The sequence below is a fragment of the Polypterus senegalus genome, chromosome 7 (genome assembly GCF_016835505.1).
Source record: "Polypterus senegalus isolate Bchr_013 chromosome 7, ASM1683550v1, whole genome shotgun sequence".
Lineage (NCBI taxonomy): Eukaryota > Metazoa > Chordata > Cladistia > Polypteriformes > Polypteridae > Polypterus > Polypterus senegalus.
In genome coordinates, this window is record NC_053160.1 from 106,295,904 (window position 1) to 106,319,606 (window position 23,703).

General features: G+C 39.8%; 1 protein-coding gene and 1 long non-coding RNA gene across 3 annotated transcripts in view; one reads left to right on the top strand and one right to left on the bottom strand.

The window, feature by feature from the left end:
* Window positions 1-238: 238 nt before the first annotated feature.
* Window positions 239-3,086, bottom strand: LOC120532771. The gene is made up of 4 exons (XR_005634360.1): window positions 2,973-3,086; window positions 1,693-1,841; window positions 851-1,012; window positions 239-419 (listed from the first exon to the last, which is right to left on the bottom strand). It is a non-coding gene; the product is annotated as an uncharacterized LOC120532771 (long non-coding RNA).
* A 193-nt stretch (window positions 3,087-3,279) lies between these two features.
* The window catches only part of stoml2 (stomatin (EPB72)-like 2), a 100,464-nt gene continuing 80,040 nt past the window's right edge, over window positions 3,280-23,703 (top strand). Inside the window, exons 1-4 of one of the 2 annotated variants that reach the window (XM_039759140.1) lie at window positions 3,280-3,421; window positions 19,485-19,628; window positions 20,390-20,489; window positions 20,577-20,635. In XM_039759140.1, coding sequence (XP_039615074.1) covers window positions 3,350-3,421; window positions 19,485-19,628; window positions 20,390-20,489; window positions 20,577-20,635 — 375 coding nt within the window. In that variant the 5' untranslated portion in view covers window positions 3,280-3,349. The remainder of the gene's footprint in view (window positions 3,422-19,484; window positions 19,629-20,389; window positions 20,490-20,576; window positions 20,636-23,703) is intronic. The other variant, XM_039759141.1, reaches the window with a different exon arrangement.

A 23,703-nucleotide genomic window follows, 5' to 3' on the forward strand; every position in this document is an offset into this window, starting at 1 on the left:
CTATGTCACCTTTCCTTACAAGTGTAGCTCAAACTGCTCTACAAAAATATACAGTTATAAAGCAAATTGAAGGCATTATAAAAGTAAATTAGAAGCAAATGAAGGGGTCCTTGTCCTTTGTAATAAATACACTGCCTGGTCAAATGGCCAGGGACAAAGACAAACTTGCAACCTTCAAGGATACAGTACTGGAGATAATAAACCTCTGGGGGTCCCAAGCCAAAGCCTACACAGACCTCCTTTGCACATCCCAGCATACATAATTGTGACCGTCTCAGTCCAATCACAATTCCATTTCAGGACGTCTTGTGAACCTTGTTTCTCTCCGGTATCACAGGCAGTCTGAGTTGATGTAACAGACAGTGGAGATACGGGGGGGGGGGTGTATTTGGGGAGTGGGGGGGCACCATTGCAATAAACTGGAAAAAGACAACAGAGAAAAATAGCAGAAGTTAATACCCAGTGAAGAGCTTACAAAGTGTACACGGTACCATTTCTAATATATTACAACCAATGCAAATAATTAATAAAAAGCAAAATTAGAAAAGTGGGCTTGTTGAAGTATTTTGAAATGCTTGACATTTGTAGCCTAGCACTTCTCTATTGGCAAAGCATTTAAGAGTACACAAAGCTGCCGGTTTTTATGGTTGATCTTGAAATAAAAAGCAAACCAACGTTTGAGAAAAGAATTGTTGGGAGCAGACACTCCAAAATACAGACAGAGTCTAAAATACTCAAAGCTTTCTAATTACTTAATAGAACCTTGAAATCAATTCTATGTGAGACGGGCAGCCAGTGTAATTAGACCAAGACAGTTTTCAGAAGAAAAAAAAACCAAAAAGGCCAATACCTCGTGATCACTTGGCAAGGGCACAGCAGATCATAGCAAGGATTGAGATGGAGGATTCTAGAAGTGAGGGGCAGTCGCTATTTCAACATGGAACACATCTCTCCATCCTTCTTCTTTAACTGCTGCCCCATATCACGACCAGACTCTTCTACTTCACTGTAACTGTTAAAAACATAAACAGAGTAGATAAACGATGTTCACTCATGGAGTTCAAATATTAATAAATTGTACCCTTCTTCTTCTGCCTCCTTTCTTGGTTCACCTGTAAACCATCACAATAGATAAAGGTCTGCTTACAGTAAAGTCTAACTAATATTTTTTTTTTAATTGCTGTGGTTTTTTTGTTGGATGTTGAAAGAACCCCAACTTAACTGTCATTATATGTAGCATCATTTTTTTCCTTTTACATTATGCATACATTAGACGTTGTGTTACAATCTCTGAATATCTGAACTTCTAATGTGATGTCGGTACTTACATGAAAACATCTTCATTCTTCTCTCCTGCTTTAGTTTTGTTTTAAGTTAAAATTAAGTCTCAGCTCTTTTAAATTTCCAACAACAAAAGCACAGTAACTTAAGAAAATAAATGTTATTTTGCAACATCCCTGTTTAGTTACTGCTGGGACTGATGTGCCTCAGTCTCTGTGTTTGTGAGGATTCACACTTTGAGGCTTTCTGTCTAAAATTAAAAAGCCTGTGTTAGTTACTGGACAGAGTGAGCAGACATACAGTACAGTATTCAAGGCAGCAAAATATTACAGATCAAGTCATAAATATGGGGAGGCTTTGCAGGAATTGTGCACAAATTACTTCTGAAACTGGAAGCCTCAGTAGTCTTACCTGTAGAAATAGCAAATCTAACATGAACTGCACATCATTTTGAATTGTGAATCTTAAAAGCAGAAGAAAACAACATCCAGTTGTGTTTCAGAATTCAGGAACACTGGCATCTGTTCAGCCACATGGAAGGCTGGTCACCACCGGGCATCCTGTAGGGGCAAAAAAAATACAATGAACGGGCATTGTACTTCTAACTGCAGCAATAAGAATTAAGTTATTTCTAAGGATCAAGCCTTCTCCATTATATTCAGTTAAATGTATGTATGTGTACTTCTATAAGCTTATAACACGTGACAACAGCAGGTGCCCAGCCTGTCACTGTGCCACATCAGACGCATACCAAACTTCTCTGATGGCTTTGGACATAAATTTTAAAATTGCCTGTTTTGTGCGATAGAAGTTTTTTCTACCAAACAAGGTTAAAGGAATCCATTTCAAAATTATGAATAAATAGTAGCCAAATAACAGATTAATATGTATGACTTTAATACTGTATATCCCCGAAATGTAGTTGTACAAATGATGACAAATCAGCTTTCACATTTCTTACTTCTGCTCATATTCCAAAATGTTTCATAAAGATTTACTTCTGTTACTGTCTTGAATGACAAAACACTATGTCAATCTTTAATTCTTGTTATTCTTCTGTATACAGTTTTGAGGACTATATGTTAGAAAATGCAGTAACTGTGGTTTCCTTGTTATGTAAATTTCCTATTCATAAGTGTAAAGTTCAGAATGTTAGACCCTCTATTACATCTTTCTGTATAAACATTAATATGCTAGAAACAGCTTTAAAAAATGGAAAACACACTAAAGCAATTAAAACGTGTAAGATTCTGAGCTGCTTCATTAACAATTTGTAATGCTATTATCTACATCCTTCTTTCTTGTAATAAGTTAGTTGTTGCTATTCTCCTATGTAATTTAGCCTTCATTGATATACCCTTGTATAGTATTGATGTAATCTGATATCAACATAATAAAAAATACCGATGGCTTTGGAGAGCACACTTTACACCAGTCGAGTGTCAATCGTGCATTCCTAATTCTTTTCCTAATTCGACACCACGATTACATTGCTTTGCTTAATTATTAGCATTTAAGATAAAAAAATGTGGACAAATGTTAAAAGAAACACACCACAAAATGCTAATAGGGTGTTGTGAAATAAATTACATACATCCATTAATCCAGTAACCCAAACACGGAAAATGCTGTGATTTTTACGATTAAACCACGAGATTACGAAGTATTGCAACTAAAAATAATGTACTTACAAAAAGCTGTACACGTCCATTACAAAGTTTACTGACACACGTCGCATTTCATTTCGCTCCCTCTTCATTCGACAGGAGTTAAATTTTTCAGGCGACATATCTTCCAAGACGTTATAAAATTCAAAAGCTGCCATCTTTTCCAGTAAGAAGTCCACTTACAGACGGAGATAAACGACAACACAAAAATAACTTGCATGTACAAGTCAAACCTGAATAATGACGTATCTCGTAAAACATTACACATGCGCAAAACAAATCGGGCAGCGTCGTGAAATGAGACTACATTCGGGAGCTAGTGATGACGTATTTTTACGGCGCCGTTTACTGTAGTTTTAAACGCAGGCTCGGTCATTTTGAGGTTGTGGTGAACAGCAAGGATGCAAAGAACTTATTCAGCAAGTCGATTCCTTCTGAGGAGGGTGTGTAGGGGTGACACGACCTTTGGGAAAGTAAGTAGGTCGTTATATAAAAATGCGACATCTCAAGGCTGTGTCTGTTGGCTCATTTAAGGAGAGCATGTGGAAGTGTGTTGTTGCTCTGTGGTTCGCATTGATTGAGTCTTTTAGTATAAGGGTTCAGTAGGAGTCTTTGGAGCTACTAGTTTTTCTCCTTTCCACTTTTTTGCACTTGAATTTCCTGTCGGATTTTTTGGGAGAAACGCAAAGTTGTTACTGATACGTCTTTCCAAACTCAAGCTATTGAAAGAATGGCATAATTTACGTGAATGTACAAGACTAATAACACGTTAAAACGTACACTTCGAGCTCAAAAACACACCATCTGGTAAACCAAGTTATTATTATCTTTTATTTGATGTCATTTACAGTATATGAGTTGGAGACGGTGGCACTGACCAAAAAACAGGAGACAAAGCTGGAGGTGACAGAGTTCAAGATGTTAAGATTTGCATTGGGTGTGACGAGGATGTACATTAGAGGGTCAGTTCAGGTTGGACGGGTTGGAGACAAAGTCAGAGAGGTGAGATTGCTTTGGTTTGGACATGTGCAGAGGAGAGATGTTGGGTATATTGGGCAAAAGATGCTAACGGTAGCGCTGCCAGGTAAAAGGAAAAGTGGAAGGTCTAAGAGAAGGTTTATTTGGATGTGGTGAGAGAGGACATGCAGGTGATGTAACAGAGCAAGATGCAGAGGACAGGAAGATATGGAAAAAGATGATCTACTGTTACAACACCTAATGGAAACAGCAAAAGGAGAAGATTATTGACAGAGGTAAAAAGGTCAAAACTAGGTTACGGAGAATTCAGGTAGCATTGATATTCTCCAAACATGAAGAATTCAAAAAAGCGTGATTTCAAGCCATAGATATGGACTGTGTTAACGATACTCTCAGACTGTTTAAGAAACTGTTCAAAGAATCAATTTATCATATAATATTCCATTCATTTTTTAATAATCTATAGATTACCATCTAAGATGTGATTTTGATTTAGCATTACTGCCAGTCAAGTTAGCACATTTTTATCAACCAGTGTTACTATAATTGAAAATACTGAACAGACACAATTTGTGTCTTTGCAACACTTTCCTATGGAACTACCTTTATGTGTTGATTAGAAGTAAAGTGCTGTTTAGTAAAAATTTGTTAGCAAAGGGGATATGGTCTGTGATGCACTTTTTAGATCAGAGAGGAAACTTTATTTCTGTTTGAAATTTGAGATCTCAGTTGATTGTAAACAGTTTAACAATGTCAGTAAAGCAATTCTCCAGTCAATAGTCAGATATCCTATAACAGGCATGTCAAACTCATTACCATTGGTGGGCTGCTTCGACTGCCAGACGTGCGTCACCGGGCTGCACTGTAACAAATACTATTATACAAAGATACTGTAGCCTTTTTTCCAATACTGAAAATTTTAAAAATGTAACACTTAAAGTTTAAAGAAAAGCAATTTATTTCCATACAATGTCAGTACAACAGTTTACAATTAGAGTCTTAGCCTCTTAGTTAGGTCCTTATATTGGAGTCTTACAGTCTGAGATCTATTTCTTTTCTCCTGACACTTGGCAACTCTTGTTAGTAACCAGTTCGTCAATATCAGGCTTGAAATCTTGTGCAGCTGCAACTTTTATGAGGGATGAAAGGTGCTCGACAGTAAGTCTTGAGTGATGTGGGGTTTTGGCAGCTTTCATTAACGAAAACAATTGCTTACAAAGGTAAGTGCTTTCGAACATAGACAGTACTCTCAATTCCAACTTACGGATTTGCACATAAGAGGGTTGCAGGTAAGCATACAAGCCTGGCACACCAACTTCATTGTATTTTGCCTTCAGAATAGAATCTGACTGCAGTTAAATCAATTCCATTTCAATATTCTCAGGCGCGTTCTCAGCGTTGTAAGAGTATGGTGATGTAAACAGTGCAAAGTCCTGTTCGTGTGAACTGAAATCATGAAAATACTCACTGAATTCATTGCTCAGTAATTCAAATTGGAAAACAAATCCTCCAAAAATCTAATTTTACTTTACTAAGTTTACTTCAAAGTTTTAATTGCAAAATAAGCCGATATGCAAAAAGCCTTCTGACCTACACTAATTTTACAAACTCAAAATCACAAAAATTTGTTAATAAACAACTCACCAACTTCTCGCGTCCACTTCAGATCTTTAGCTGAAGTCTGCACTAAGTGTTCATTACAATACTAGCACAAACTTAAATGAAACTAGAGCAAAAAAACGTGAAAATATCCAACCGTCTATCCATCCTCTTCCACTTATCCAAGATTGGATCGCGGGGGCAGCAGCTTGAGCTGAGATGCCCAAACTTCCCTCTCTCTGGCCACTTCTGCTAGCTCTTCTGGGGGAATCCCGAGGCGTTCCCAGGCCAGCCGAGAGACATAGTCCCTCCAGCATGTCCTGGGTCTTCTCCTGGGCTTCTTCCCGGTTAGAAGTGCCCGGAATACCTCACAAAGGAGGTGTCCAGGAGGCATCCTGTTCAGATGCCTGAGCCACCTCATCTGACTCCTCTTGATGCGGAGGAGCAGTGGCTCTACTCTGAGTTCCTCCTGGATGACTGAGCTTCTCACCCTGTCTTAAAGGGAAAGCCTAGACACCCTGTGGAAGAAACTCATTTCAGCCACTTGTATTCGCGACCTCGTTCTTTCGGTCAGTACCCACAGCTCATGACCATAGGTGAGGGTAGGAACATAGATCGACCAGTAAATTGAGAGCTTTGCCTTATGGCTAAACTCCTTTTTCATCACGACAGACCAATGCAGAGCCAGCATTACTGCGGATGCCACACCGATCCGCTTGTTGATCTCCTGCTCCATTACGTGAAAATATGCAAGCTATTACTACTTGTGATGGTCAGTTCTGCCCAGTGGCCAGTCTCAGCAGCCCAGCCAGTAGTGAGACCTGCCAGGCTGCTTCAGCCTAGCACTTCAGTTGTGACGTCGGGGCTCATTAACTTTGGTCAAGGCTCGTGAAGGGGGTGGTTGGTGTCATGCCTAGGGGATCAAAGAGCTAACAACGCAGCTGCAACTATACTAGCAGATGACTTTTCCGGTACCGTAATGCCAAGGGAAAACACACTTTTGTCAGAAGGTGGAATTAAGAAAAGTCAATAAGTAACGTCAAAGATGCAGAATGATTCAATCACAAACGATAGTAATCATTTTGTACAAGTTTAGTGCTAACTAGGATCTGTCATGTGGGCCACATAGATTTCTGTTGCAGTCACATGTTTGACATGCCTGTCCTATAATGAATCACAAAATTCTTTTAAGTTTATTTTCTTCTCTTCCTAAGCTTTCATTGGAAGGGGTATAACTTCACTGGCCAAATACCACAATTAAAATAATTTGAAAAATTCTATTGCTTATTCCTTATTCAATCAAATAGAATTTAAATTCCTGATATTTATGAAATTGAAAAATTAAGAACAAATTATATTACATTTCCAGTAACACCAGAAGTAAAGAAAATGCATTTCACAAACCTTACAGGGATATGTCCTTCTGGACAATGTTTAAGAAAGAAGTTTGGCTTTTATTAAAATGTTTGTACCTTTTGTGATGAAGAAACTGAAACAACATATTGTCTGTTTTATTAATGTAAATTTGCTAAAAATTCTTTGGAATGACATGCATTAATTATTTTTTCCAAAGATTTCTGGATTGAATGAGTTCCGTACAAAAAATATCGTTTTTGCTATTAAGAAAGACGAACTTGATTTAGTCATTAATACGATCATTATTTTAGGAACATTCTTTTTACATAAAGCTAGGTTTATGGAAATTGTGCCATCCTTTATTTCCATTCATAAGAATTTATACAGTTTCTTTTTATCTCTGCAATTCATGAAGAAAAAAATGGCAGTGGATTATTCAGTTTGATTAATGAACTCTATTAAACTCTAGAATTCTTCCTATCTCTCCCTCCCTCACTCTCTCCTGTATTTTTATCTTATTTCCACATTTTCATATTTCATACGCCTAAAAATTCTAAGTATTTTATTGTTGTATTGTTATTGAGTAAAAAGGAAGAAAATTCTCGGAATTGTCCCACTGCTAAGAGCATTCATGTGAAATTTTTGAAGGAAAACCTCTGTGTTTTGGCTCTGTGAAGGAACGTGAATGCAGCAAAAAAGTCAATTTGAGTTACTATTATTTTTCTGCTGTACCCCAGAAATAATTTTGATTCCATTTATTGGTGGTTCGTCATATGGTGGTGGTGTTCCCAAGCTCTCTCTCTATTTATTCCGTTAAATACTAAGTTGTTGTTAACCCGGGGCTCAACCGACCTGGTATGGAAATTTGTATTGTTGCCCGCATATTGATTTGGCAAAATTTTACAGATGCCCTTTCTGACGTAACCCTCCCCATTTATCTGGGCTTGGGACTGGCATAAAGAAACACACTAGTTTGTGCATCCCCTGTGGCTGAGTTATTGCTAAGTGGCCAAGTAATACTGTTTCCTGCATTTACAATGTTCCGTGCATCACCCATTGATGGCAGGTGATGATAGCTTGACCACGATCTTTTTTGGATTTGTTTTCTCGGCGAGCTACTTCAGTGCTTTAGAGCCCATGGTTGCCATGGCAAGCAATAGGCTGTCTTCCATGGACATCGCCATCTCACTTTGGGACGCTGTTCGGCGTGTCGTCCCAAAAGAGTTTAGAAACCTTACAATGTATACATTTATAAGATATGTATATGTATGATATGTATGAATAAATGTATGAATACAGTGTAAGAGGCTTGCACAGACAGACACGACATCGCAGTGTCCACAAAACACACGTTTATTCACAGAACAACTATTTACATATATTTACACAGTCCAGTCCTTGGTTTTTCTGGCCTCCTCCACTCCTGTTTCGCAAGCTCCGTCCTTCTACCCGACTCCAGCTCTCTGATTGGAGTGAGGCGGTCCCTTTTATCCTGTCCCGGACGTGCTCCAGGTGGGCCTGGCGATGAACTTCCGGCAGAACTCCCAAGTGTGACAAAAGTTCTGCCCTTGCACCCGGAAGCACTCTGGGTATAAACCATCCCTGGTCTGTCAGCACGTACTGGTGCCCTGGAAGTGCTGTCCCCCAGGGATCAAGGACCGGCCGGATGCCCAGAGAAAAGAAGTGTTCCTCCTTTCTCCAGGCATCCCGGCAGGGCAGGGTTCCTGGCTGTCTGTCACACTGCCCTTCCCCCAGCTGAAGCCCGTAGGGTGAAGTGGCCTGTCCCATGAGTGCTGTCCTTCAACTGGTTGGGGCACCGGCCTGTCTTGGGTCACAGTTCTGAAAAAGATAAACACAACAAGGAAGGGGATGTGCGTCCACGATGCCACTCCATGGCGTCATCGTTCAGCGCATACGGATACCGCCTTCACCTGTGACCGCGGTTATTACAAATAAACCACCGGCGCTTCCCTCCAGACATGGCAACAGGACGGGTTTCTGTGCTTTGCCTTGTCCCCAGCCAGGCTTAGGGCTTCCCTCTGCACCCACAGAGGGTGGCTCTCGACGGCAGGAGGGTGCACAGGCCCAACCTGCCCCTTGTCAGGAGGTCTGTACCTCTTTTCACGGTTCTTACTCCTTCTACTCTGGGACGCAAGGACGGTCTGGGTCTCCTTATGGGACAAAAAGAGACCCCATGCCGTCTGTGACCCTGTGGACCTCGGTGGGGCTGCCGTTGGCTTTTGGAGCGGTATGCTTTGGCAGCCAGCACTCGCCACCCGGCTCCTCACACACCCCCGCATTGGAATCGCCCCTACGGCACGATCGGCCACTCGCCCCGCATCCACTGTAGGAGGCCTGGCTACTTGGTGACCAGAACAAAACGACACCGGCCCCACTTTGCTCAGCCGTCCTCTTTCATGTACGGTACAGGTCTCACTTACCTGTACCGACGCGCCACTCTGTCTGGAGAATTCAGTGCCGCGCCGCTCCTCCCACTCTCGCAGCATTCTTGGAGCCGCGAGCGCCTTCTCCTCCAGCTACTGGATGGTCTCTCGGAGGCCGCGGATCACCTGCGAAAATGATCGGATGGGCTGAAGGACCTCCTCCAGCTCATGTACAGCGGAAGCACAGAAATTAAGTCAGCCGGCTGAGGACTCGCATACCGCTTGCCCTTACCTGCTGGTCGTGAGCCACACCCAAACTGCGCTCCCTGTGCAGACTCAGTCAGGTTCTCTGAGGAGGGGGAAGGTTCACCGCCCCTGCTCGCATTACGCTACTTGCAGGGCCTTGGTACACACCCCCTGCCCCCTCGTGTGTAAGATGGGACCTCCAGGCCCTTCGCAGCAGCCTGCTTCCTCAGGCCACTCCCCACGGGCTTATTAAACAAGGGATCTTCTCCACAACAGCGGGCTCCGGTTCTCCTCGGACGTCGCCCCGCCCTCGGCTCCAGGAGCGACGTCCTCCGGCCAGACAAACACCTTCGGATGGTTTCCCCTTACGATGTAGGCCCCCAGAAAAACGCGATACACGCCCCAGGACAACCCTCGCCTGGGTCCGGTACCTACCTCGGGAAACCTCTTGTCCGGAGGCAGCTTCCATGCCCTGGCTGGTTCTTTAGGCCCACCGATCCTGTCATCGCCGACGGGCTTCTTTAGGCCGCCCGGGCCGCGCCTGACCATCTTCTTGCCCATCGGGTGGTGCGGTGTCACCAGTGTACTAACGCGACCAACCATAGGACTGTTCTTCTCTTCAAACTTGTCTGTGTCGTGGGAGCACGCTTTCCTCGTGCGGCGCTGGAACCGTGTGTGTCTCGCGCTGCTGTGCTGGCTACTCTTACAAATTATTTAGTGACGGGCAGAGCATTCCATCTGGGATGCCAATGTAAGAGGCTAGCCCGGCCACAGACAGACACAACAGCGCAGTGTCCACAACACACATGTTTACAACAACAACAACAACATTTATTTATATAGCACATTTTCATACAAACAGTAGCTCAAAGTGCTTTACATATTAAAGAATAGAAAAATGAAAGACACAATTATAAAACAAAATAAATCCATCCATCCATCCATCCATTTTCAAACCCGCTGAATCCGAATACAGGGTCACGGGGGTCTGCTGGAGCCAATCCCAGCCAACACAGGGCACAAGGCAGGAACCAATCCTGGGCAGGGTGCCAACCCACCACAGGACACACACAAACACACCCACACACCAAGCACACACTAGGGCCAATTTAGAATCGCCAATCCACCTAACCTGCATGTCTTTGGTTTGTGGGAGGAAACCGGAGTGCCCAGAGGAAACCCACGCAGACACGGGGAGAACATGCAAACTCCACGCAGGGAGGACCGGAAGCGAACCCGGGTCTCCTAACTGCGAGGCAGCAGCGCTACCACTGCGCCACCGTGCCGCCCACAAAATAAATCAACATTAATTAACATCGAATAAGAGTAAGGTTCAATGGCCAGGGGACAGAAAAACAAAAACTCCAGGACGGCTGGAGAAAAATAAAATCTGTAGGGATTCCAGACCATGAGACCGCCCAGTCCCCTCTGGGCATTCTACCTAACATAAATGAAACAGTCCTCTTTGGATTTAGGATTCTCATGGAAGGGCTTGATGATGATGATGGTCACGTAGACTTCTGCCTTTTAATCCGTCCATCATTGTTGGAGCATCATGAAGCTTTGAGTAGGTGGTGGTGGCGCATGCCGGAAAAAGAAACAGAAAAGAGAGTAGGGGTCAGTACCGATTTTAGAGCCACCATGAATAGTTATTTTGAGGAAATTGAACATATAGAGTATCAGGATTAAGTTAAATTACGATTAAAATGAAGTTATAAAAGGCCATGTTAAAGTAATGTGTTTTCAGCAGTGTTTTAAAGTGCTCTACTGTATCAGCCTGGCGAATTCCTATTGGCAGGCTATTCCAGATTTTAGGTGCATAGCAGCAGAAGGCGCCTCACCACTTCTTTTAAGTTTTGTTCTTGGAATTCTAAGGAGACACTCATTTGAGGATCTGAGGTTACGATTTGGAATATAAGGTGTCAGACATTCCGATATATAAGATGGGGCAAGATTATTTAAGGCTTTATAAACCATAAGCAGAATTTTAAAGTCAATTCTGAATGACACAGGTAACCAGTGTAGTGACATTAAAACTGGAGAAATGTGTTCGGATTTTCTTTTCCTAGTTAGGATTCTAGCAGCTGCATTCTGCACTAGTTGCAAATGATTTATATCTTTTTTGGGTAGTCCTGAGAGGAGTGCGTTACAGTAATCTAGTCGACTGAAAACAAGCGCGTGAACTAATTTCTCAGCATCTTTCAGTGATATAAGAGGTCTAACTTTACTTATGTTTCTTAAGTGAAAAATGCTGTCCTAATGATCTGATTAATATGTGATTTAAAATTCAGATTACAGTCAACAATCACCCCTAAGCTTTTTACCTCCGTCTTGACTTTTAATCCTAATGTATCCAGTTTATTTCTAATAGCCTCATTGTATCCATTATTGCTGATCACTAAAATTTCAGTTTTCTCTTTATTTAACTTGAGAAAATTACTATTCATCCATTCTGAGATACTAGTCAGACATTCTGTTAGTGAATCAATAGAATCAGGGTCATCAGGTGCTATTGATAAGTACAGCTGTGTGTCATCAGCATAGCTGTGGTAGCTCACGTTGTGCCCTGAGATAATCTGACCTAACGGAAGCATGTAGATTGAGAATAACAGCGGACCCAGGATAGAGCCTTGTGGAACACCATATCGGATATCATGTGTCTTGAGTTGTAATTCCCACAACTAACAAAAAATTTTCTCCCTGTCAGGTAGGATTCAAACCAATTTAAGACACTGCCAGAGAGGCCCACCCATTGACTAAGGCGATTTCTAAGAATGTTGTGATCAATGGTGTCAAATGCAGCACTCAGATCTAAGAGGATGAGAACAGATAAATGGCCTCTGTCTGCATTTACCCGCAAGTCATTTACTACTTTAACGAGTGCAGTTTCTGTGCTGTGATTTGTTCTAAAACCCGACTGAAATTTATCAAGAATAGCATGTTTATTTAGGTGGTCATTTAACTGCATAATGACTGCCTTCTCCAGAACTTTACTTAAGAAGGCAGGTTAGAGATGGGTCTAAAATTTTCAAGAGCTGAGGGTCAAGATTATGTTTCTTAAGTAGGGGTTTAACTACAGCAGTCTTAAGACAGTCTGGGAAGACCCCAGTATCTAGTGACGAATTTACTATGTCAAGAACATTATCAATTAGCGCCTGATACTTCTTTGAAAAACCTTGTTGGTATCGGGTCAAGGGCGCAGGTGGAGGGTTTTAATTGAGAGATTATTTTTTTTAAATCAGGTAAATCTATCCTAGTGAAAGAGTTTAATTTGTTTATAACAGGATGCTGGGGTTTAGGAGGATCCTTAGTGTTGGAGGGATATACTATGTTATTTCTAATATCATTAATTTTTGATTGAAAATACAGCGACAGCCTCACAGGTTTCACTGGAAGCACTTAGGAGGCATTCCTTTGAGCTACCTGGGTTTAGTAGGCGATCAATTGTAGAAAATAAGACTCTGGGATTACTAGCATTGTTATTTATAATCTTGGAGAAATAGCAGTGTCTCTCAAGACGGACAGTGTTATTGTATTCTGTTATTTTGACTTTTAATATTTTGTGGTGGATAGTAAGTTTAGTCTTCCTCCATTGACGCTCAGCTCTACGGCATGTTCTCTTTAAATCAGACACTCTTTGGGTCTTCCATGGTATAACAATGCTAGAAGATTTTTTCACTGTCTTTTCAGGTGCAACTATGTCAACAGCAGCTCTTACTTTAGAATGAAATCTTTCCACCTTACTATTTACATTATCCTCGCTATTATAGCTGGCACTATAAACGGACTGATTGCTTAAAATGTTTGTAAGTTTTAAAGCTGCTGCCGAGTCAAAGAAGCGTTTTTTAACAATATGCTTCTCATGAGTGTTTTTTATCATTATTTTTATATTAAATTCACAGAACAACTATTTACATATATTTACACAGTCCAGTCCTTGGTTCTTCTGGCCGCCTCTACTCCTGTTTCGCAAGCTCTGTCCTTCTTCCACCCAACTCCAGCTCCCTGATTGGAGTGAGGTGGCCCCTTTTATCCCGTCCCAGATGTGCTCCAGGTGCCTGGCGATGAACTTCCGGCAGCACTCCCCAGTGTATTGAGCAAAGGCTGTGAATACTTTCAGTATGTACATGTGATTTCTCATTTTTTTTATTTTTAATAAAGTTGCAGGGGCCTTAGGTGGACTTTTTTCGCGTTGTCATTGTGGGGTGTTGTGTGTGGAGTTCTGGGGAGGAAGGTGGGTTTAATCCATTTTGGAGTGGGGCTGTGGCATGGCAGGGTGTGGAAAAAGTGATGCGCTGTGAATAGTTTCTGGATGCAGTGTATGTCTCTTAAATATGTTGGCATGCTTTGTGCACTGATAGATTTGCTTTATATATATATATATATATATATATATATATATATATATATATATATATATATATATATATATATATATATGTATATGTATATGTATATATATATATAATAAGGCATGAATTATTACATTACATATTTGTGATGCGATCCAAGAGGACCCCCTTATCACACCTTCCTGGACTTCCAATGTATGCAATCCTATAAATAAATCAAAAGAATCGATTCACTTAAATGGGCAGTTCGAAAAAGTGCTACCCTTGCACGCCTAAGCACTCCGGACATAAACCATCCCTGGTCTGCCAGCACTTCCTGGCCGTCTGTCACAACAGTTATAGTGTAAGTTAAAATTGTAAACACATAGTGAGATATAGGTTTACATTTATAGGTAAAATACACACAATCACTTGTATCATTACAGTACACTTTACTCTGCACATAAGGGAATACAAATAACTGCATGATGTAGCATTTACTTGGGTTATATGGGTTAAGAGGCAGTATAGCCAAATAAGTTGGCTTTATACTACAGCATAATACTTCTGGTTTAAATCTTTCAAGGCAAGATTAGAGGAATCTGAGTTGATTCCTGGTTGTTGACTGTCTCAAGCAGGCGGAGTCTTCCTTTGGCTAATAAATTTTGTATTTTTAGTGGTTGAAAGGCAGCAGAATGATAATCCTTACTCTAGAGTATATGGGAGGCAAATATACAGACATCACATGTATAGTGACTAAATCTGGAGCTTAGGCAAAAGAGAAGTAACTATTATGCCACTCAGTCCTGAAACAACCTGGCTAAGTGTTAATCCTTTCAGAAAATAAATAAACTCCTTTAAAAAGCAAAGTTTAAATTCAGCAAACAATTCTGCCATATAATCGCACCACTATATGGTGCAAATGTACTATAAATTACAGGCAATAAATCCGTTTTCAATTTTTTTTTTCCTAGTGCAGTCTCACAAGTAGATAAAAAGCCCTTTTTGGCAGCATTTTGCATTAGCACACCCATGAATGTGTAAATTGTATGCAAAGCCAAGAGTTTTTGTGGTGGTTTGAGTGTTGTGACCTTATAACAGAAATTTACACATGACTGCTAGTTTTACTTTCAGCGTGAAATTCAACATTCCCTCTGTATCTATATCAGTGATTTTGGTCAATTCTAAAATTAACTCGGTATGTAAAGAAATTTGATGATGGTGGATGCCAGGGCATGTTACTTCCTTGACAAATAATGCCGGTCACTGCCTAAATGTTCTTATGTTTAATGCAAAAAAGTTATTGCTTGATTTCAGCAAAATATTATATGTTCACATGTGAAGGGTGGGCTTTCTGTATCTCATTTATAGCTTCCTGAAGCATTTGTTTTGCACGTTCATGCCTTTCTCAATCCTGCATTATATTTCTGTGGCAAATAAAACCATTATTTCTGTGGCTCCTATGCAGTGATGCTACACCAGAATTTCCTAGTACTTTATTGGTGCAGACTTCTCAAACATTAACTTACCTAATTAATAATAATAATAATACCTAATACTAAAAGTATCTGTCTTTTGCTATTGGCTAGCAATACATGCCACCTTATTCATCTTCCCTGTCATAAAATAACCAATCGAGCAATGGAATACTGGGGCCCGGTCTGTCTCAACAGGTTTCAAATCATTGTGATACACTCTGCCATTGTCCTCATCTGACAAAATACTGCAATATGGACATAAATGCTAAGTAAACCTTGTGCTTTTTCATCCATCCACTGTCAGGAAAACATATTAACTATGAACTGTATAAACTGAGATGTCAACACCTTAATCAAAAGGCTTTAAGATGAAATTGGTATCCATTTTGGGTTCGGTTATCCAGGCTATTCCACTGGCTTTTCTTAACTCTTTGTGGACTATTGCCAGAATCACAGTTTTCTGTAACCTTTTTTTAGTTATCCTGAAGCAAACAGGTCTTTATTATAAATAAATAAATAAATAAATATATATATATATATATATATATATATAGTGGAACCTCGGTTTCTGAGTAACTTGGTTTACGAAAGTGTTTTGCAAGACGAGCAAAAATTTTTAATAAATTTTGACTTGATAAACGAGCGATGTCTTGCAATACGAGTAGTATGGATACACTTTGTCTGCTGAGGGTCATGTGATCACAACTGAGCTGATGGTGGTTCTCTCTATCTCGCTCGCTCATCGCGTCTTTTTCTCTCTCTCCTTATCACTCGCTCGCCCAGTGCGTCTTTTTCTCTCTTTCTCCTTATCTTGCTCGCTTGCTCGCCCAGTGCGTCTTTTTCTCTCTCTCTCCTTATCTTGCTTGCCCAGCGCTTCTCTCTATTTACAGCGCTTCTCTCTCTTCTTATCTCGCTCGCCCAGCACCTCTCTCTGTTTACTACAGCATTGTGACTGTGTGTGTGTGTGCGCTGTGAAGTGCGAGTCCTCATCTTGCTCCCCAAAACACGAAGCTGAGTCTCAGTACTTTAACACCAGCTGAATAAACACCAGTTTATTCAGTTTGAAACAGCAACAGCGCTGTTATTTATTGCAGCGGGATCTTTATAATGTTCCTTGATCTTTTTGCTTATACGGCGAACTGCTACAGCGCTGGGAGACTGCAATTGCTTTGGGACACTCTTCAGCGTGTCGTCCCGTTGGGTGGAATTCCACATGAGTTTAGAAACTCACACCAGCCATGATTCTTTTTAAAGGTAAATTGCAGGTTAATTTATATTATGTATTTTACTTTATATTTTGTATTAATCCTTTTTATATGAATAGTTTTGGGTCGTGGAACGAATCTTCTGAGTTTCCATTATTTCTTATGGGGAAATTCGCTTTGATATACGAGTGTTTTGGATTGCGAGCACGTTTCCGGAACGAATTATGCTCGCAAACCGAGGTTCCACTATATATATATATATATATATATATATATATCTCTATCTATACTAATAAAAGGCAAAGCCCTCACTCACTCACTCACTGACTCATCACTAATTCTCCAACTTCCCGTGTGGGTGGAAGGCTGAAATTTGGCAGGTTCATTCCTTACAGCTTCCTTACAAAAGTTGGGCAGGTTTTATATCGAAATTCTACGCGTAATGGTCATAACTGGAAGCAGTTTTCTCCATTTACTGTAATGGAGATGAGCTTCAACGCCATGGGGGCGGAGTTTAGGTGTGACATCATCACGCCTCCCACGTAATCACGCAGTACATAGAAAACCAGGAAGAGCTCCAAAAAGCGCTGAAGAAAACATGCATTATATAATTGAGAAGGCAGCGAAACAATAAGAAGCGGCGAGTGACATATACAACCATATTCATGAGTTCTGCTACTTCGGAAACAAAGCACGATGTAAACCTACACTTTAAATTAAGTTCATAGACAGGCTGCGCTGGCGTTTGTAATTTAGTGCCTGCCCATATAAGGCCGTCCGTCAGCGGCAATCCAATAGCAAACTGCCACGGGTAAATATTCACGGGTGAAGGACTGTGCTTATGGAGAGGAAGATGAGATGGTCAGGGTGGTGTTTGACACAAACTCAGCGAAACTGCGAGAGAAAGTTTTAAGTGCCAGGACTAAGGTAACATTAAATAAAGCTATGGACATAGCACGAGATGGCACCAGCACAGCTGGGAACCTTCGATGCATGTACACCGAGTGGCTCACGTGAACTGATGCAGTGCACAGATAAAAAGCAACAGTTCCAAAGAGCGCTGAACAAAAACCGAATTACACAATTGAAAAGGCAGCAAAAAATATGAAGCGTCTGATAAGCATATTCATAAATACAGCTACTGCGGAAACAAAGCACACGGTGGAAAAAGTCAATGTCCCGCTAAAGGAAGACAGTGTAAAAAAAACCTGTGCATGCAGTCTGTCAGGTCTCAGATAAAGAAGAAGACGAGCTGTTTATTGATGCAGTAAGAAACGAATCGATGAGTGAAACCTGTCATCTTTACAACGATTGACAAACACGGAATGTAACTTGAACACAACACATCCTACAAATACGAACCTGATTGAAAGAAATAATGATAATCAAATCCTTGATGACAGCAACACTCAGTAACACTCACAAAACAAATACTGTATATTGACAGTCATGTTACGTTATTTTTAAAATGTTCCCTTTTCTTTTCTACCTTTTTAACACACTACTTCTCTGCGATACGCGGGTATATATATATGTATATATATATATCCCGCTCTACATACTCGAATAATGGATACTTTATTCGCCATCAATGATTGTTTTGGTAAAGCCATACTCAGTGTATTCATTAGATGAACGGTAAAAAGTAAGAGCGAGGGGAGGATGACTCATTGAGGCATGCAGGCTGTGGTGCGTCAACTCTATCTGAATTGCGCGATCACATTTGAAAAATATATCTTTTCAAGTTCAATTTAGTCCATATGTGTCAAACTCAAGGGCCGGGCCAAATCCGCCCGGTGTAATTATGTCCGCCCGCGAGATCATTTTATATACTGTATTATTGTTATTAATGGCCCGGTATATGAAGCGCTGGTAACACAATAAACTACAGATCCCATAATGCAGCGCTTCAGCTGCCTTGCCAACACTTACCGTTAATCAAGTCTACCTTATGATGCTGCAAGTTATTGCGAAGCTAGAGTTATTAGCACTGAGTTTGCACGGCGCTTTGGTGACTTTGAAGAACAAAAAGTCCGTCTACATGCGGCTCGAACCTTGTGCATGTTTGGTAGCACATATCTGTGTGAGAAGCTCTTCTCAGTGATAAAGACTAACAAAACAGCACACAGGAGTCGCCTCACTGATGAGCACCTGCAATCCATCCTGAGAATCTCCACAACACAGAACCTCACACCAAACAGAAACGAACTTGTGGCCAAAAAAAGATGCCAGGCGTCCAGCTCTAAAATGACATATGAGCAAAGACAACTGAATGATTTGATTTGTTATTGCACGTAAGAGCGGAGTCAACCGTTTTAACAAACAGCGTATTGCACTGATCTGAAATAGCTGTGTGTGTATATATGTAGATATGTATGTATATGTATATATATGTTTATATATGTGTGTATGTATGTATGTATGTATGTATGTATATATATATATATATATATATATATATATATATATATATATATATATGTATTTGTGTGTATATATGTGTGTGTGTGTGTGTGTGTGTGTGTGTGTGTGTGTATATATGTAGATATATATGTATGTATATGTGTGTGTATGTATAGATATGTGTATATATATATGTTTATGTGTGTGTGTGTGTAAATATATATATATATATATATATATATATATATATATATATATATATATATATATATATATATATATATATATGACAACATCACTCACAACAGTGACAAAATAATTACATTGACAATCAGGTTACGTTATTTTCAAAATGTTTCCTTTTCTTTTCATTGCTTCTTTAACACACTACTTCTCCGCTGCGAAGCGCGGGTATTTTGCTAGTATATATATAATTTGAAAACATCAATATCATAAACATTTAAATAAGTAAATAACAGACTTTAATAATGTTTTTAAACATTCATTGGCAACCCTGTAATAGATTGTATTGTTGGCCTTGCATTTGCTTTTCTAGTATAGTAAGCAAATCATCCCATTGGCACAGAGACAGCAGCGATTGGCATCAAATCTACCAATGAACACCGTGATCCTGTTTGTCCCACAGCAAGAGGCCTGGGTTGTGGAGAGAATGGGTCGTTTCCACAGAATACTTGATCCTGTAAGTACTTCACAGTCAGTGGTAAGAGGGTGATCTGAGAACGATATCCTGTACAAGTCCTTTCCTTTTTAGGCAGAACATTTTCTGGAGTTAGCTGTTTTATTGAAATTTAATAACAAAAAACAATCTTGAAATCTTTTAAAACCTCTTTAGAGTAATTTGTAACATGTATTATGAGTATTGGGGCGGTACATCCAAATCTAACTTTTTAAACAAGTAATTTGTTGTTGGAATGTCATTTTTTTATTAATATACAGTACAGTATACAGTGGGGGAAATAAGTATTTGATCCCCTGCTGAATTTGTAAGTTTGCTCATTAGAAAGAAATGAAAACTCTCATTTTTATGGTAAGTTTCATTTTAATGGAGAGAGGCAGAATATCAACCAAAAATCCAGAAAAAAACATATTACATAAAAGTTAGAAATTGATTTGCATATCATTGAGATAAATATGTATTTGATCCTCTACAACACAGCCAGAATTCTGACTCCCACAGATTGGCTGTATGCCCATAACTTTTTGTCACATTAGAATATGTTGTGTAATTGTTTTTTTTTTTTTTTGCTTATTTTATCAATAAGTGGTTTCTAATAATTGGTTTATGTTCAATAAATATGGTAATGTTCAATAAATATATGTTAAAGCTTTGTGGTTTCTTGAAATTGGTTCTGGAAGTACTGCTTTCTTTGGGTCGTGAAGCTTAAGTTTCTGTAGCGCATGCAATATTCTCTATATTTTTAATATTTTTTGTATTTTTAGGGTCTCAACATACTTGTTCCTGTTTTGGATAGAGTACGTTATGTCCAGAGTCTAAAGGAGATAGTAATTGATGTCCCAGAGCAGTCTGCTGTCACGTTAGGTGAGTTGTACTACTCACTTCAATATTTTATGATGTCTGTTGTTTTATTTCTATCTTACTCATTCATGTTTTCATTACCTCTTATAGATAATGTCACACTACAGATAGATGGAGTTCTGTTTTTGCGCATATTGGATCCTTTTAAGGTAATAAAACAAAGCTGTGCCTGTTGTATATTATAAACTTTTCAATGCATAAAATCATTATTCTATATTCTTATCCAATTTTATGATCTTTAGATTTAACAGTGAAGCATTAGAGCCACTGAAACAACTTCCAGCATATGGTACATTGATGTGCTCCAGAATAATTTATGTCCCAGTATAAACAGCAGTGGTATTCTTTTGATTGTGAATTTTTTTTTCCTTTATTTTATTGCAATCCATACAAAGCAATCAAGTTTTTACAAAAAGAAAAATTGAGTTAAGAACAGATCGATCCCCACCCCTGAGAGAGAGAGAGAGAGAGCAAGCCAAAAGGCGTGAAATTTAAGGCTTGTAAACATACCTAAATTAATAAATTCTCCATGCTTTATGAGAGGAGACTGACATTAATGATTACTTTCTGCAGTTTCGCTTCAGTATTGTTTTATTGCATTTTGCATATCTTTGTTTAGTACTATCCAAAGTGCCTGGTTCTGTTTGGGTAGATGGTGATTCCAACAGAGATCACAACAAAGTTAAAAAGTGACAAAATAGTTTTGCAGTCTGCATCATTTCCTCCAACAAATAACTTTCTCATCCATCCACTTCATAACTCACTGACACAATTAAGGATATGTTCAGAGAAACATCATTTGGTCTAAATAAAGATATAATTGGGTGACATCTGTACACAAATGAAACTTAAAGTTATACTTTCTAATGATAGTTACACCCTCCACTTTCTGATAAAATTTTTGAAATGACATACAACCTATATTTATAGGTGGACTACTGACAACCTGCATGGAAAATTTAGTAAAAGCTGGTGTAGCCATCTATGTGTGATTGGTAAACAAACTGATGATGTGATTTGATGGTTGAAATGAGTGTGCAAAACTGATAAAAGGCCTCAAATGAATCCAAAAAATTCAAAAGACAGAGAAAAGGTGTTATTTTATTTAGATGATTTGTATGACATTCTGAAAATGACATTTTAGACTCGGTAATTAATTGTAACAACAGATTGTTTTCCTAAATTTGCTAATAATGACATGGTTGTCAGGTGTGATTTTTTTTTTTTTTTCCCCAAAAAATTTAATAGTATTTAATCATTTTTGTTATTTATTATAGTCTGCTAAGATACTAGTCTTCCCTTTAATTAACTGTAACAGAACTGATTAAACTCTTAAATGTTCAAATTTTATGGTTAATTTCTCAGAAAAAGTTCACCCAAGTATGATACTGATAAAAATCTGTAGCTGGGAAAGAGTAGTAAACATTTGTTCAGAAAGTACTTTGTATGAGCTTGGTTGTTTCTGATACTAGTCTTCTGTGGTGTTACTTTAATATTGGCTCTCTTTCCTAACATCACATTATGTAGCCTTTGAGCATCAATATATCTTTTTCAGTTTATCCAAGGTAAACTACAAGTAATGGAACATAGTACTTTTTACTGTGCATACACTATGTAAAGCAGTACATTTACAGTATATCTTGACAGTGAGTATGGATCAATACAATTACTAATGTTCATCTTAAGAGATGCAGTTCTTCAGTTGCAATGATTGCTTAATTAAAGTACTAGAGATAGATGTATCTACTACAAACCATGGCTTGCAGATATTTCAGACTGTACAATGGAAACCAAGAATCAAGGCTTTTGTTCATGTTGTTGTAATGGCTCTCAGTTCTGGGCATTCACTGCAAGTTTTTGTTGCAGGCAGTTTCACAATTAGTGATGAGTAAACCCTGCTAAATTCATTTTGCCTCAAGTTTGTTTTTGCAAACTTGGCAAAATGCATTTAGGTCAATGGGGGAACTGAAAACGTTTTGAGTGGATTATAAAGATGGAGTTGTCTTTTTAGTGTGCCTAAGGGTTAGGGAAGCATCTGGCAACTATGCTGAACCAATTATTGTAGCCAAAAATGTGACCTGAGCTGTGAGGCAGCCGTACAGACAACTGTGCCATCGTGCCTCCCTGAGATAAAATCGTACTCGGAGTCCACAATATTCTGTATCCTTTTCCTCTCTCTGTATCTCCCAAGCTCCTAAAACTACAACTAACACACACTTATAGCCTGTTAAGCAGGGGATCAGTATTGTATACAGGGGGCTGTCCCTGTTATACCTGATCTGTACTACATAGCAAAGAGTATCTATATATATATATAATTCACTAAGGCAAGACAACCATGAAAAGCACGCCGGAAGGGGCGTGGATTCACTAAGCCGCCGACAAGTGAGACACCTATGGCACACGAAGGAAGGAACCACGCCCACCAACTCCATTGGATACGGCGACAACTCGCAGGGCCACGCCCACCAAGTCGGACGCGAGGACACAGAAAAAGTGGCGTCATTTATATTCGTCTGTCGAGGAGGCCACATGCGGTGCAGGGCAGGTTAATGTCATGCACCTCCGAGCTACGTTGACTGTTCATAGAGGCGAGTTTCTCACGGAGGTGAATCGCCATATGCAGCAGGTGAGGGGTATCTCATGGGATCTTTAAAACAATCCTTTACAACTGAGGTTAAAACACAATGAAGTAAGCAGTCTTTAAAAACCGATTTTTCGGTTACAACGCATGACCGCTTGCACCATAGCAAACTGTTTTACACACTACATACAGATTCGCATCCGCGACAAACATGCGTCTTCTTAGATGCTCCTGCAGGAACACGGAAGATGTTTTCCTACCCACCAACACTCCTTTTTCACCGCCCGCGCCCCTCGCTCTCTAGGCATTCACACTGCCTGCCCATGTGCCCGGACGCAAAAACTCACCGACCACCCAGTTAGCCTCTTTCGTCTTTGCTAGGAGTCCACATGCACGTCTAAGCCACGTTGACTTTTCATTATTCTTTTTGGTTTCGACACCATGAAAAACCATGCGAAAGGAACAACGAAGCCCCGCCCAGAAATTCTACCCCTCCTCCCACGTGCTCAGGAACGCACATCAGACCACTGCCCGCCAAATCAAACAGCTCATCAAACACATACTCACATGCTTTGGTCTGTGCTCCGGTCCAAACTCAGCTGTGAGCCACGTTGACTATTCTTTTGCCCTCCA